At 44.8% G+C, this 15,645-nt stretch overlaps 1 protein-coding gene across 2 annotated transcripts in view; it reads right to left on the reverse strand.

The window, feature by feature from the left end:
• The window catches only part of LOC306941203 (neurexin-3b-like), a 317,329-nt gene that overhangs the window by 31,088 nt on the left and 270,596 nt on the right, over nt 1-15,645 (reverse strand). For both annotated transcript variants that reach the window (XM_079526517.1, XM_079526516.1), the window contains one exon: nt 14,309-14,619. In XM_079526517.1, coding sequence (XP_079382643.1) covers nt 14,309-14,619 — 311 coding nt within the window. The remainder of the gene's footprint in view (nt 1-14,308; nt 14,620-15,645) is intronic.

Here is a 15,645-nt window from a genome sequence, read left to right on the forward strand (position 1 = left end):
TCCAAACACATCCTCATTTACCATTTATTATCACAAGCATGCACAGCTAGGGGAGCTTTGCGCAGCTGGAGTGGTACATGAACACTATTACACTGGAAGAAAGACACTGGAGAGGAGGAAAGAGAAAAAATGGTGGAAACTATTAACTTTGACACATCTCGCTGGTAATTATTTAAAAGAATGCAATAGATTTTCCTTTAATGCTAACGCTAAGTACCCGGCTGGTTTAGGATGGGGACAACAAGAGTGACTTCTACTGTGCGTGCGTGCGTGCGTGCGTGCGTGCGTGCGTGCGTGCGTGCGTGCGTGCGTGCGTGCGTGCGTGCGTGCGTGCGTGCGTGCGTGCGTGCGTGCGTGCGTGCACATATATTATATATAAGGTAGGGAAAAAAGATTCGTTTAATTTCAGTAATAGTTTTGTCCCCAGCACTGTTCTGGGGAGAAGGGGAAAAAAAGTTAATTAAACAGAAATGAGGCTCAATTCCCTCCAACCTTTTCTATATCGATGTGGCTGTCAAACAGAGTGGAACGGAATTTTAATACATTGAAGTCCCAATGTGGTGGTGGGGCCTGTATGTCTATTGGTCGTTAGGTCTATTGGTCTGTATGTCTATTGGTCTGTAGGTCTATTGGTCGTTAGGTCTATTGGTAGGCTATACCTGTAATGGGAGTTTTAGAATGCCAACTACAGTGCCAAATATATGCATTATTGTGTATTTATCTTCCTTCCATTAAGTCACCAATGTGCTCAGTCTAATTCATGCAGCTGTCAATCTAACAGCTGACCGGACTTCTCCATGCTTACTATCACTATGTCAGCGAATGTGTACTTGTGTAACTATTTGTGTGTCGCCCCTTATCTTTAGCACAGACCCTTATATGACCATTCAGTATAGCATCTCTGTTAAAACAAGACTATAAGAACTGAGAATGGGGTTGGGGGCTTGCGTCCGGAGGGGCTGCTGGAACAGGCAAGGAGGCCTGTTCCTCACTCTCTGTATATTGTTACTCTGCTGAATCTTCTTAATAAATTCTCAATACTTCACCCTGAAGAACTTTGTCATTCCTTCATCTTTGGACGATTATTTAATCGACAACATATGGTGATGAGGATGCGATGAATGCTTTGCTGTAATCAACAGCAAACACTTCATTTTAAAGAACTCAAAGATGAAGGGATTTCTCCAGATGGACAAAGATGAGATGACCACAGAAGCAAGCTATGCAGAATCAACAAGAACTGATCATCAACTCTACAAGACTCTACAAGATTGAAACCTCACAGATTGACAATAATTCTGTGATGACTGCAAGGACTAATTTCAACAGCCAGTGATGATTAAGAGATATGCTTTTCACCAGCAATGTCTGCTACACCATGACACAAGAACCTACAAGCTTCAAGTGCCTACAGAGGAGCCATGAGAGCAGCAGCACCAAAATGGTCAATGCTGTCACCATGCACCAACGGAGGTGACAAAATCGACACAATGAATGACACCAAGAGACTTTGCCACAGCAGGAGACCAAGCCACAGATACACATGCACACACTCATGTGGGAGCCATTGAACATTGGAACCAACAGCCCAATGGAGATTGCTGGAAGACACATTAACCAAATAGACTTGTGGGTCAACTGAAAACAGAGAGAAAGGACAGAACTATTTATCTTCGGAGTGAGACCTGCATAACATCGAATCTAGTGAGCTTACATAAATCAAATAGTTCCTGTCTCTTCAATGTGTTTCATGTGATATGTTTCATACCTATCTGTATCTAAACACTGCACCACGTGAGGAAAAAATTCCATGTGGCGAGTAATTATTTTTATTTCCATGAAGTGAATTTCCTGAGTGATGACAATTCTATTTAGCAAATTCCACGTGATGATATATAAAAATAAAATAGTAATAGATAGCTGTATCAACATGTACTTGCTTTAATGTTTATTAATTTGTCATTCTATAAATCTCCTCGGTGGCATGTAAATTAATATTTGATTATTCATTTACAAAAACAAAAGACTGTGGATTGTAATGGGAGTTTTAGAATGCCAACTACAGTGCCAAATATATGCATTATTGTGTATTTATCTTCCTTCCATTAAGTCACCAATGTGCTCAGTCTAATTCATGCAGCTGTCAATCTAACAGCTGACCGGACTACTGTTTGAGAATGGGGTTGGGGAGGCTTGCGCCCGGAGGGGCTGCTGGAACAGGCAAGGAGGCCTGTTCCTCACTCTCTGTATATTGTTTCTCTGCTGAATCTTCTTAATAAATTCTCAATACTTCACCCTGAAGAACTTTGTTATTCCTTCATCTTTGGACGATTATTTAATCGACAACATATGGCGACGAGGATGGGATGAATGCTTTGCTGTAATCAACAGCAAACACTTAATTTTAAAGAACTCAAAGATGAAGGGATTTCTCCAGATGGACAAAGACGAGATGACCACAGAAGCAAGCTATGCAGAATCAACAAGAACTGATCATCAACTCTACAAGACTCTACAAGATTGAGCAAGTCTACAAGATTGAAACCTCACAGATTGACAATAATTCTGTGATGACTGCAAGGACTAATTTCAACAGCCAGTGATGATTAGCAGAGATATGCTTTTCACCAGCAATGTCTGCTACACCATGACACAAGAACCTACAAGCTTCAAGTGCCTACAGAGGAGCCATGAGAGCAGCAGCACCAACATGGTCAATGCTGTCACCATGCACCAATGGAGGTGACAAAATCGACACCGAACCTGAACCTAAAGTTTTGTTTTGGTGCTGCATAATGTGGCTGCCTGTTGCTGTTGTAACACTTCAATTTCCCCTCAGGGATTAATAAAGTATCTATCTATCTACGTATCCATCCATCCATCTATCTATCTACCTACCTAAAGAGCGTCGATGCTTTAAATAATAATAAGGTTGGTGCCTTGCATGGTTTATTCCTCCGCCGCCGTCGTGTGCGTAAATGGCTGAATGCGATGCACCTGGTAAAGCTCTTTATAAATGCACCATTTTACCATAAGGCATTATGACAGACGGTTCACATGATGTCCCAGCGCCCATTCAGTTAAGCTCTCAGAGGTGACATACTGTATATAGGTGCATTAATTTTCATTTGACAATAAAGATGACCATAAAGTACTACGGTATTGTACTTTAAAATTCCTCCACCACTAATACATCACTAAAAGAGAAACGTTTCTCAGATGGCATGCATGGATAAATGGTAAATGGTGCAATTATATAGCGCCTTTATCCAAGGCGCTTTACATAGATTGTGCATTACATTCACCCATTCACACACACACCTTCACGATGGCGGCGGAAACCATGCAAGGCACCAACCAGCACATCAGGAGCAATTAGGGGTTCAGTGTCTTGCTCAAGGACACTTCGACACTAGCCTGGGGTCCACCTATGCTTTCTATGGCATAGGCAGCTCCCGGCAGGATCCGCCGGGAGAATCTAGACGCAGCTGTGCGACATGAGACTAATTAATTAGAGCGACAGAGAGAGAGAGGAGTGTGTGTGTGTGTGTAGTGTACGTGTGTGCGTCAATTTAACAAAGGTGCAGACGATCAGAAATCAGCAGAGTGATCGACGTTTGCGCTACTCTATGCCGTATTTAAGTGGACTCGGTCCCAGACTTTTTTTTTTCTCCCTGGAAATAAAAACATCTGCGTTTCCGAGGCTACTTCAACACTAACTCTGGGGGAGCACGGGTTCGAACTGGCAACCTTGCGGTTGCCATCCGGAAACTCTACCCCTGAGCCACCGCCACCCCAATGGATACATATGGTCAGGCCATTTGGGTACAGTACGTTTCGCGGTTTGATCCCTGGATCTTCCTATAGCTCCCTGGCACTGAACCCCTACAGTATAACTGCATGCTCCTGATGAGGGAGGCTCTTTGCATGATGGTCGCCTCCATCGCCTGGCGTGTGACTGTGCATGGATTCCATACGCAAAGTGCGTCTGCATTACACATGCATGCATACAGCCTCACCCTCATTCCGTGGGGATCCATCAGCGGCGCTGTGAGGCATGGGAGTCATTACTGAAACTCCCGCGGTTCAAAGACCCTGGAGCGCAATGCTCCATCGCTCCCACACACTGAGAGACAAACTGACATGTATGACACGCTTGCGCACGGCCGCACGCACACGCACACGCACACGCACACACACACACACACACACACACACACACACACACACACACACACACACACACACTCAGAGAGGGGCTTAATGGATGTCCATGGACATAGTCTCTGACACCAGCAACACAAAAGCAACATGAAATATTCATAAATAACATCACAACTGAATGTTGCATACGGACTCCCGCGACAGAGGAGAACAACAATCCCTGACAGTATTGGAATGAGATTGTCATGTACGATGCTGGTAGCGAAGACTATTTGCTCTGGGGCGTGTGTGTCACAACAAGGCTGATCCTTTCTCCCCATTTTAGCACGTTCATGTGCTGATGTGCTTGCTGTGCGTGTGTATAGGACCTATTCCGACCCGTTCACATTCACACACTTGGGCACAGTTGCAATGGCCTTTGCTAGCTTTGAGTTAGTATGAGTGCGTAAAGGTGAGGTTTAAAAGTCCCCCAGTGAAAACTTTTGCACGTATACGCGCACGTGTACGCCGCGTGCGCACGCACACTCTTTTAATGAGCTGCACACGGCAGCAGCCAGGTTTCCATCAGTCTGCTGTCTCCTAATTGGAACGCAATGAGTGGACCTCTAGCATCCATCTCCCACAATGCACTGGGAGTGCAGGGCCACCAAAGAGAGTTAGACTAGAGAGAGAGAGAGAGAGAGAGAGAGAGAGAGAGAGAGAGAGAGAGAGAGAGGGAGGATAAGTGCTGCAAAATTGGCAGTGTGACTGTGAGTGAGGAATGAGAAAGAAATTTACCAAATAATGAAATAAGTAAGTAATGTAAGAAAGAAAGAAAGAAAGAAAGAAATTAATGAACGAAAGGACGGCGTACGGATAATGAGAAAAGTGTGAGGGGTGAGAAGACAGAGATTGAAAGAGATAAATACAACGAGAGAAGCAGAGGAGCCTACCTCTCAGTCTGACCTTTACACAATTACAGCTGACAGACAGACAGCACACTGTGTGGGCAGCTGATCACTACAGGGAGACATCTATCTACCCATACATACAGCACACTGTGTGGGCAGCTGATCACTGGGACAGACATCTATCTACCCATACATACAGCACACTGTGTGGGCAGCTGATCACTGGGACAGACATCTATCTACCCATACATACAGCACACTGTGTGGGCAGCTGATCACTGGGACAGACATCTATCTACCCATACATACAGCACACTGAAACCCTCAGAGATCATTCAACTCTGAGAGTGTATACATGTAACCAAGTGGACCACGTTTGTGCACTCTCAGAGTACACAAATGAACACATAATAGACACATACTGTGCATAACTGCATACTGTGTTCACGCAAGCCATACATCACAGACTTCGCTAACAACAGGTGTTGACAACCGATCTTGCTGCACAGCGTGCAGATAACTCTCCATAGCTCTTTAAAGTGAAAAATAAACCAGCGACCGCTTAAGCAAACCTGGCAGACAATAGACATCTTTTGATCTGCTCCATGAGACAGATGGAGAGATGTTGAGAACACTGTGTAAAGGTATAAGCCTTAAAAGTTACAGCGCATCCTGGTTCGCTCACGTGGTCGGCTCCGGCTCTAACAACGTTCCTGTCAATCGCCATCATCTTACACCAAATAGCAATCCACGCCAATTCAATGTAATGATCACTGTCCATGTTCATACATGTGCTTCCACATCACTTCATTTCCTGCCTGTCAGCAGGAAAAAAGAGGCAATTAAACTGCTAACAATTCACCTCTAATTTTCCAGTCTCCTGAGCACCACGCCAGTTGAATATGATGGACGCAAGCAATTTCTTGAACACAGCCGACATGCAAATCACTTTCAGTCTGATCTTTCTCTCTCCCTCTGATTTTTTCTTTCCTTTTTTTTTTAACTTACCCCTATGGTATTCCGGAATGCATTTCCATCCTAATTGCTCCCAAATATCTCTGGCTAGCAGCATGAAGTTAATCGAGGACGGGAAATGTTGATCTCCCCTGATAGAGAATCTTTGCATAAAATGTAAACTCCCTCGGCAGCCATATAGCACTGTATATACACATCCCGTTCGTACAAGCGTGAAAATTCATGTTTTGGTTTCCCCAGAGCCACACCGTGCCAGCTAGCTTAACTAACCAATTAGCAAACTAAACGCTTCAGTGAGCTTAACTGCACTTTGGTGCGGACGGAGGAGGTCTACTGGCTTTAAGACCATTCAAAAATAATAAAGTGAAAGAGAAAGGTAAGAAAGAAAGAAAAAAAATCACACCCGTGTGAACTGAGTGGTGTAAGGTATTATATAGCCTGATCAGCTGTGGTCTGACGTACTGTCTGACGTAATGAAATCACACCCGTGTGAACTGAGTGACCATAGCAACCATGCTCATTGTTTTGGTACGAACAAACACGTGGACACGTAAACTAACAAAGCCAGTTGTTGGAGTGGTTTACACCACTCAAAAAAACAACGTTTCTTTTGATGTCACAGTCTGCCTGAGTTAACAGCAATGGCCTATTGCTATCAGCTATCATACATTCTCCCTTATCAACAGAGTTAATTTGAGAATGACAGGCACTAATTTCCCTGGATAATGAGAGGCTTGCAGGAAGGCTTGTCAATTCCCATAACCAGTACAAATGTTCAAATCTGAGGCATGAAAAACTGAATTGAACCTTCAACAAAGCCCTATAGTCAAAGCTTACACCATAATGAGAAGTAAGTTCTCGTATGAATAGTTAATGGAAAGTGTGAAGCCATTATCCAGTATTGAAAAGGCATAGATATCATGCCAAAGGGTGGTGAACTATATGTGCCTTTTTTTTACAATATAGCACAGTACTGTATGTATGTCCAATACGAATAAAAAGTTGCATTTTATAAGCAACAAATCCCACCCTTATTCCCCGACTCTGAAGACTCGGGGGGTTCACCGCTAGAGGCTTTACTGTATTATCCCATTTTGGGCGGGAACCCATTTTGGTGTTAGCATTATGTTATGCTTTAGCTATTGAAATATAGCAGATCTACAAGCTCATAGCGCGCCACCGAGTGGCGCGCTACGAGCTTGTAGGTCTGCTATTTTTGAAAAATCGAAGAACGACTGACATAGAAACATAGCTTTTTCAGAAAACAGGATGTATAGAAGACATTTTTTAGAATCTGATCTCAGGTCAGAATGGGTTATTTGGTAGGGTACGCATAGCCAGTGGCCTGCATCAGGGTTGTGGATCCACATGGTGAATTATTCATGGCCTTCTCTATTCTTCTCAAGACGTTTCATGTCCTGATATAGCCCTCCTAGATACTACTTGTTGACGTCACTTCCAGTGCGCCGCAGCTCGCTTGCGATACGCTATCCTTACTGTACGGCGCTACCGAATAATACTACAGTAGGTACAGCATCTAGCAGCGAAGGCCCTGAATCTACGGAGCCAGGGAAGGGGGGGTTTTATGTGTATCTGCTGGTACTGCAGTTAGTTAAATGTTACATTACATAGTGGAGCTCTATGTCGTCGTATGACAAATAGGGAAAGATTGTAGATTGGCTATTTTTTTAAGCCATGGCAATTTTCAGTACAATACACCCTGGCAAACTGTTAAATCGAATCCCGTCAGAGCTTTCTTCCCATTATTATTCCATCTCTCTCAGATGTTTGTTCTACGATATCTGTATTAATAAACAATTCAGAAGTATAAATAAGATATGCCCAGAGGACTGCTGGGCATATCTGGACTGACATTTCATTAGTGGAGTAGAAGTAAAAGTACCGGAAATTGGAAATACTCAAGTAAAGTACAAATACCTCAACATTGTACTTAAGTACAGTAAATCTACTTAGTTACTCTCCACCACTGCTACTGTAGGTACCTGATGGCATGGCTAGGGGGCAGACCTCTAGGAATGGATGTGATCTATCGCTAATGAACCTATCATTCACTTCACGTCCCGAAACAATGGCAAACACAGCAGGCTTTCTAACGTAGTCCAAGTCCAAGACAAAATACAAAAGAATGGAAGCTCCATGCTTGCAAAAAAAAAGTGATATTGATAACTCAATATATGCAGATAGAGCAGGTGGACACACACAGTACAGGAGATGGCTACTTATAAATATGCAGGTACTGTACGCAAACGCATATCGAGGCAGCATAATGGTGAAATGGAGGAGGATCAGCCTAAAAATATGAAAAACGACTTATAACTTAATTGGAACTGAAGATGAGTTCACGTATAGGGCAGACAATTGGCACAATAGCCTATAATTGAATTCAGCAGCAAAATTCATAATGCAATTTGAGCATATAACTGTCATGTTGTCAAATATGCATAATTGTGGTGCACGGTGTCACCAAAAAGTTTAGACATAAGTGCAAAACAAGAAAGTATATGTTTCAGTGGAACAGTTTAACCACTTAAGGCAATCTACAAGCTCACCGCTTGGACATAAACATATTAATTGTCACGTCCAAATTAATATCATGAGTGCATGATTTTTTTTTCTGTGAACCACTCAATTCTCTGCACAGTCTGCCTGAACCAACCTTTCTCTACCTCTGGCTTTTATAAAACCACGAGCAGCTACTGTAGTAGATGCTTTAAAACGCATAAACTCTAATGGCTTTGGACTGGATCCATTTCATATGCCAGTGGCCTTTAGTTACACAGCCAGAACAAGCCACAAAATATGAATTCTGATGTTTATTGTGAACAGATATGATACGTTGTTTGGGTTTAAAATACCATTTGAAGTCTGGATAGTATTTAAACTATTATGCTCTTTCCTCGCGGCCTTTTAGACCACTCGCACATCACGGCAACAAAGTTTGACATGAAAGACCAACAGACTTTAAGGATGGAGGAATTCAGCCCGCTATAACAGATTTATTGAAAAACAGTTATTGCCAGTGAGCTACACACACGTGACACAAGTGACAAAGTATGTATTAAGGATGGAGGAATTCAGCAGATTTATTGAAAAACAGTTATTTCCAGTGAGCTACACACACGGCCAAGTGACAAAGTATATATTAACAATTAGATCCGTTCACGTGGAACCTTCCTTTCATTATACTGCAACTTGATGAAACGCCAGGTGAACTCCACGACACGATGCTGTGCCACATATTACAATAATGGTGCCGCTAGGATTTTCTTTAACCATGGCACTTCAACCACGCTCATTAAGCCGTCACTTTATAGCTGCTGCTATTGATGTGATTCCATCCCAGATTCTCCTGTTTTTCATTTCTTTAACCGTGCCATTTCAACCGTCCGCGATGAAACTGTGATTTTTTTTACATAACTACGTATACTGCTATTTTTATATGCAGGACGTGTTTTCCACCTGCGCAAGAAGGATTTCTTGAGTCACGCACTGTATATTTGATTTGACTGTGCCTTCCTGTTATTTGATTTGTTCTGTTATGTTATATTCTCTCTTCCCTATTCTAACGCTTCCTGTGACTGCGATGCGCCTACTGTACATAATATCATGTGCAGACATCCCACCTCTCCTGGAAGTTGCGGGAAATTACAGTTATTACTATGACATTGCCGGGTGGGGCATGGGTCTCAAACTTCCATTCATTACCGACTCGGTTCTCTACAGCCAGGCACCGGTCTAGTATGTTAAACATGTGGCATACATAAAACATATACATGTTCATACATTTTTTTGACCTACCTGAAATTAAGTTTTTCAGGGTGTGATCATGTCTGCGTGTGCTATGTGACAATAAAGTTGACCCTGATTCTGATTGTCAAGTAAAATGTTTTGTGCATGTTTATTGTGCCTGCTCAGCTGTTTGTGCTCCAGCTTGTTCGTGGGTATTTGCCGATGGGATTCTCAGATTAGTTGGTGGGTAACACGGTAAATCAGGATAAGATATGGTTGGAATTAGTCTTCCCACTCGAAGGCATAGGATCAAAGAAATTAGTATAGCGCTAATAGGATGAAGCCTGATTGCTAGCTCTGACTCCTCACAGTAGAGGCTGTGACAGCAGCAAGGCGGCAGGTTGCCGTGGGTGGCGTCTTCATCGGTGTGTCTATACTGTAGCCGGCTAATATCTACCGTGTCAATCAGCAGAATGATATTACATCCACTGCCATCTAAAACCATTAATAACACAGGCTGGCCTCACTGACAACTTCTCCTGCAGCACAGTCAGACTTAATGATGCTATAGCCCCATCACTCTTACTCATATATCCCACTTCACAAGAAAGAGCATGACAACAAGAGACAGTGTGCACTGTGATGTGATAAAATCAGATTATGATTAACATGAGATAAGATGAGATGACACTCTGGTGTCATAGCTGCAACAGCAATAGTATAGTATTTCTAACCAGTAAGACGCCTGAGGTCGAGGGCGCATGCACTGGCCATATATGGAACGTGTCTTGAGTGCACAGGGTTTGATGAGGTCGGATCAACATATGGAATGTCAGAACAGGTCAGCTCCATATATGGAGATCTAAGGGTGGCAGCGGGGGCAGTGTCTTGAGTGTACAGGGTTTGATGAGGGCACAGGTAGGTCTGGGCCTTCATTTTCGGGCCTGTTGAGAACTCACCATTCCGTGGATAGCCATACATGGAGAAGACTGGATCATCACCTAGATCTGCATATATGGAGCTGGCCAGCAACTCTACATCTGACCTCAAACCCTTAGATCTGCATATATGGAGCTGGCCAGCAACTCTACATCTGACCTCAAACCCTTAGATCTGCATATATGGAGCTGGCCAGCAACTCTACATCTGACCTCAAACCCTTAGATCTGCATATATGGAGCTGGCCAGCAACTCTACATCTGACCTCAAACCCTTAGATCTCCATATATGGAGCTGGCCAGCAACTCTACATCTGACCTCAAACCCTTAGATCTCCATATATGGAGCTGGCCAGCAACTCTACATCTGACCTCAAACCCTTAGATCTCCATATATGGAGCTGGCCAGCAACTCTACATCTGACCTCAAACCCTTAGATCTCCATATATGGAGCTGATCTGTTCTGACATTCCATATGTTGATCCTTCCCCACCCATCCTACCACTTTGATGTCTCCCTTATGACTGATACCTGTCCATTTAAACTCTAGACGGGCCCGCCCCAAAGTCATTAGTGCAGCCGCGTTCGGCAGCCGGCGAAAACTAGAGTTCTCAACAGGCCCGAAAATGAAGGCGGGCCCTCATCAAAACCCTGAGCTGACCTGTTCTGACATTCCATATGTTGATCTGACCTCATCAAACCCTGTACACTCAAGACACGCTCCATATATGGCCAGTACAGAATTCATTCCATATGTTGATCTGACCTCATCAAAAACTCTACACTCAACACACGCTCCATATATGGCCAGTACAGAATTCATTCCATATGTTGATCTGACCTCATCAAAAACTCTACACTCAACACACGCTCCATATATGGCCAGTACAGAATTCATTCCATATGTTGATCTGACCCCCCATGCCAAAGCACCAGCGCTCGCCCAGCAGTCTGCCGTCACCCAGGTGGATGCGTGCGTGCATGCGCTCTCAGGGAGTCTTACTACAATTTATATAGCGTATTTCTATGTCCTCAATGTCGGTTTACAGAAGCAGGATAAAAACAACTTTATTATATAGTGATAGTATATTTTAACTTTGGATTCTAATAGCTTACGCTCAGTTCTCCAGTTGAAACGTACTGTTGTACCACAGACCTCAGGCAACGGCCTGCTCAAAGGCATCGCCTTTTGGGTTCAACTGAGGAGAGTGCACCCCTCTGCCACCGCCTCCCTAGTTCTCACACCATCCCTGCAGGCTTAACACTGCATGCGACCTCTCGTCTAGTGTGTGTGTGTGTGTGTGTGTGTGTGTGTGTGTGTGTGTGTGTGTGTGTGTGTGTGTGTGGTGGGGGGGATTCGGGGAAGCAGTGGTGAGAGACGAAGGGAACAAGAGAAGGGCAGAGGGCGAAATAGAAAGAGATCAAAGAAGAAAGCCGTGAGAGAGATAGAAAAGGAGAGCCAGCCAACAGATAGCAATAGACGGATAGTTACAGAGGGGCGAGAGAGAAAAGAGGAATGAGAGAGAGGAGAGCAATCTGTCTGTGATGTCTGTAAATCCTCGGAGGAGCGATCATTAATTAAGCGTGAGATTGGTTCGATCTAACCCCCACACCCCATCGCCACCTCTTTTTCTCGCTCGCGCTCGCTCAATCTCATTTTTGTTGATTCTGGGATGTCAACGGATTCAACACTCCTCACCTTGAAAGACCTGCAGAAACAGCTTGAGAGCTGGAGAAATTGGACTGAAATAGCTTCTGTAGGTGAGGAAACAGACACACACACACTACACACACGCACACACACACACGCTCATGCACACGCACGCACGCACACACACAAACACGAGCCAAACCACGAGCCAAAAGTTCTCAGCGGGCCTTGTTGAACCCAACGCGATACAGTCAGAAATGTGCAAAACACTCCAGATATTGCAGTTTGCTTGCTGTACTAGTATACTTTACCAATGAAAACAACCCCTTTGCTCCCCAGCAGAACACTACCCCCGCAGAGGGAAGTCGTCTGCCAAGCAGGTAGTGGTATATATACAGGTCCTCTGTTCACCTCTCACGCCAGGTAGTGGTATATATACAGGTCCTCTGTTCACCTCTCACGCCAGGTAGTGGTATATATACAGGTCCTCTGTTCACCTCTCACGCCAGTAAGTACTTGACAGCCGACCAGGGAACTGTAAAAACCAAGGCCCTCAGAAAATGAAACTTTGTGACACATTCTCAGCGTGAATCAAAGCAGGGGTGCTGCCCAGGGAACTTGTGAAAGAAGAATTGAACTTCACAACAAAGGGACTGACTAATGCCTAATTTATAGTCTGCCGTACAACAGAGAGGTTTTTTTTTCTTTTTGGAGTGTGTGTAAAGATGGGGAACGGGGGGGAGGGTCAGCTTGTTACTGTGAAGTTGCCAAATCGCATCATCGGGCCGACAACAGAGAGGTATCGCTTCATCATTTAACCTTGAACCGGAGAGAGCCTGCCCGTTAGAAACGCTCTCTTTTGGTTCCACTCAGAGCTTTATTGACTTCCTTTGATATTAATAGCCTGTGACACAAAACGCCATTTTCTCTGCCGATGACCCGGGTTTTATTTATTTATATTTTCGCCTTATCCGATGTGACCTTGTTGATGGTGCCGGAGACAGCGGTGTAATGCATACCGGGGGGTTGAGAAGGGGCTGGCACCGGCATCGTCAACATCATCGTTGTAGACTGTCGATGCCGCATGCACTCGCAGACACAAGGGATATGGACGCCCTAAAACATGCAGGGCTCAGTGTCCGGACATTCAAACCCTCAGATGCGACGGCTTGTCACCGGAACTTTCCAGTACAGTACAGTACAGTACAGTACAGTACAGTACAGTACAGTACAGTACAGTACAGTACAGTACAGTACAGTACAGTACAGTACAGTACAGTACAGTACAGTACAGTAACAACTATGTACAACTAGGTGATGGCGCCACTCAAGGGGCTTGTGCTGACATAACAGGCCACCTGTATTGTCTTGTCCACAGCCTGTTTTGGAGGTGAAGAGGCCGATAACAGAGGTGTCGGGCCCGTCTGTCTCTAATCTCACCCCATCCTCCGACCCGCCCTCCAGCCCTACTCACCCCCGCCCGAGAGAGAGAGTTATTGCTTTAATATGAACAACGAATAGTTCAATTCATCCTCGGGCGTGTCAAAGCAATGTTTGCTGTGATTACTTTCTGGGCACGCCGGTGACATTCATTGGCTCACGCACAGGACGTGCTGGACAAAAGGCTTGAGTTAAGGGGGACAGGGAGATATAATAGAGAGAGAGGGAGGGCAGAGACAGGACGGAGAGAGAGCAGAAGATGGAGAGAGAGATATAGAGAGGCAGGCCAGCATTGCAGGGACAGTGGCACTCCAGCGCTCGACGCCACTGAAAAATGCCACAGCTTACCAAGCGTAGAAATGCACGCACGCATGCACGCACGCACGCACCCACGCACGCACACACCCAACCACGCACGCACCCACGCATGCAACCACGCACGCAACCACGCAACCATGCACGCACGCACGCACCCTCGCAACCACCTCCCTCCACATACCTGAATGGTAGGCGGCGAGCGCTGCTTGCGGGTGGTGGTGGTGGAGAGCGTGGTGGTGGTTTCGATGAAGGTGGTGGACATCTCCGGAGGCACCGAGGTGGTGGTCCGCGCAGCGCCCCTGCTGACGGGCACGTCGCCCACCAGCCGGACGCTGCCGTTCACCTTGATGTTGGAGTGGCCCTCCGCCGCCATGTTGAGCACCTTCAGGCCGTTGTAGTAGAGGCCAGACAGCTGGCCCTGGTAGGGCCTCTTCCGGTCGTTGCCGCCGATAGAGATGGTGGCCTGGGTGTTGAAGATGGTCAGCTGGCGGCCTATAGAGAGGGGACGACGGAGGAAACGGGGTGGAGGGAAGAGGGGGCGTCAACCTGAGGCGGGACAGGCGTCTGATGTATGACCGCATTAGACGGAGCCGTTGTTATCAGTGCTGCTTTTTACACGTCCCCACTACTGATGCAGAATGCATCTCTATTCTCTGCAGACACCGGTATATAGTCACAGTAACACATGCTTCATGCTGCACTGTATGGCTGCTTCTATTCTATTCCAAAATAATTGCTTAGCACGATTCACTCCAACTGGAGTGAATTTTCATTTAACCGAGGATTTTCGATGTGTTTTTTAGCCTTAAACTACCTCCAGAGAAACAGCTAATGAAACAAACCAATTCAACTATCTTTGCCTCTCAGTGCATGTTAAATGATGGCTGCAGCCACCCAGTATACAATACGAATGCTTTCTCTTCAGAACTAAAGATTATCAGCCTGTTAGCAGCACTGGAGGTTGCCACACTGTCCTAGACTTTAGGCTATGTTTATAAGGGAGTCCCTCATATAGAGGTTTAAGAAGTCCCTTTGAAAATACAACTGGACCACACTCCACACATTTCCATCTTAACATTCTCTGGACAAAACAGCATAATATTCATGCAGTGGCCCTGATTAAAAAAGATGTACTGTATGAAAAGCCGTGGCATATTGGGATAAAATATGAGTAACACACAATCTGTGCTCATGTCATAGTAAATTCCATTAGCAGAGGAGCTAAATATCACAGTCACAACACGCTGCTTCATGCATTAGTTATGAAATGGAAAATGCACAAATAAAACACTTGCACTGCAAAGGATCATAATTAGAAATCTAATTTCTATAATATACAAGGCACACATAACACCGCAGGCTCATTATATTTGACACATTAACAAAATTACCATACATTGGGCATGAAATGACAGGGGACAAGAATTTCATATCACAAAACGGAAAATGAAATAGCACGTGGCGTCATGCATGCGGCAATAATGGGTTTCTTTTTGTTTCACAGATTGGTTTGTGTTT

The sequence above is a fragment of the Electrona antarctica genome (assembly GCF_951216825.1).
Source record: "Electrona antarctica genome assembly, chromosome: 17".
Lineage (NCBI taxonomy): Eukaryota > Metazoa > Chordata > Actinopteri > Myctophiformes > Myctophidae > Electrona > Electrona antarctica.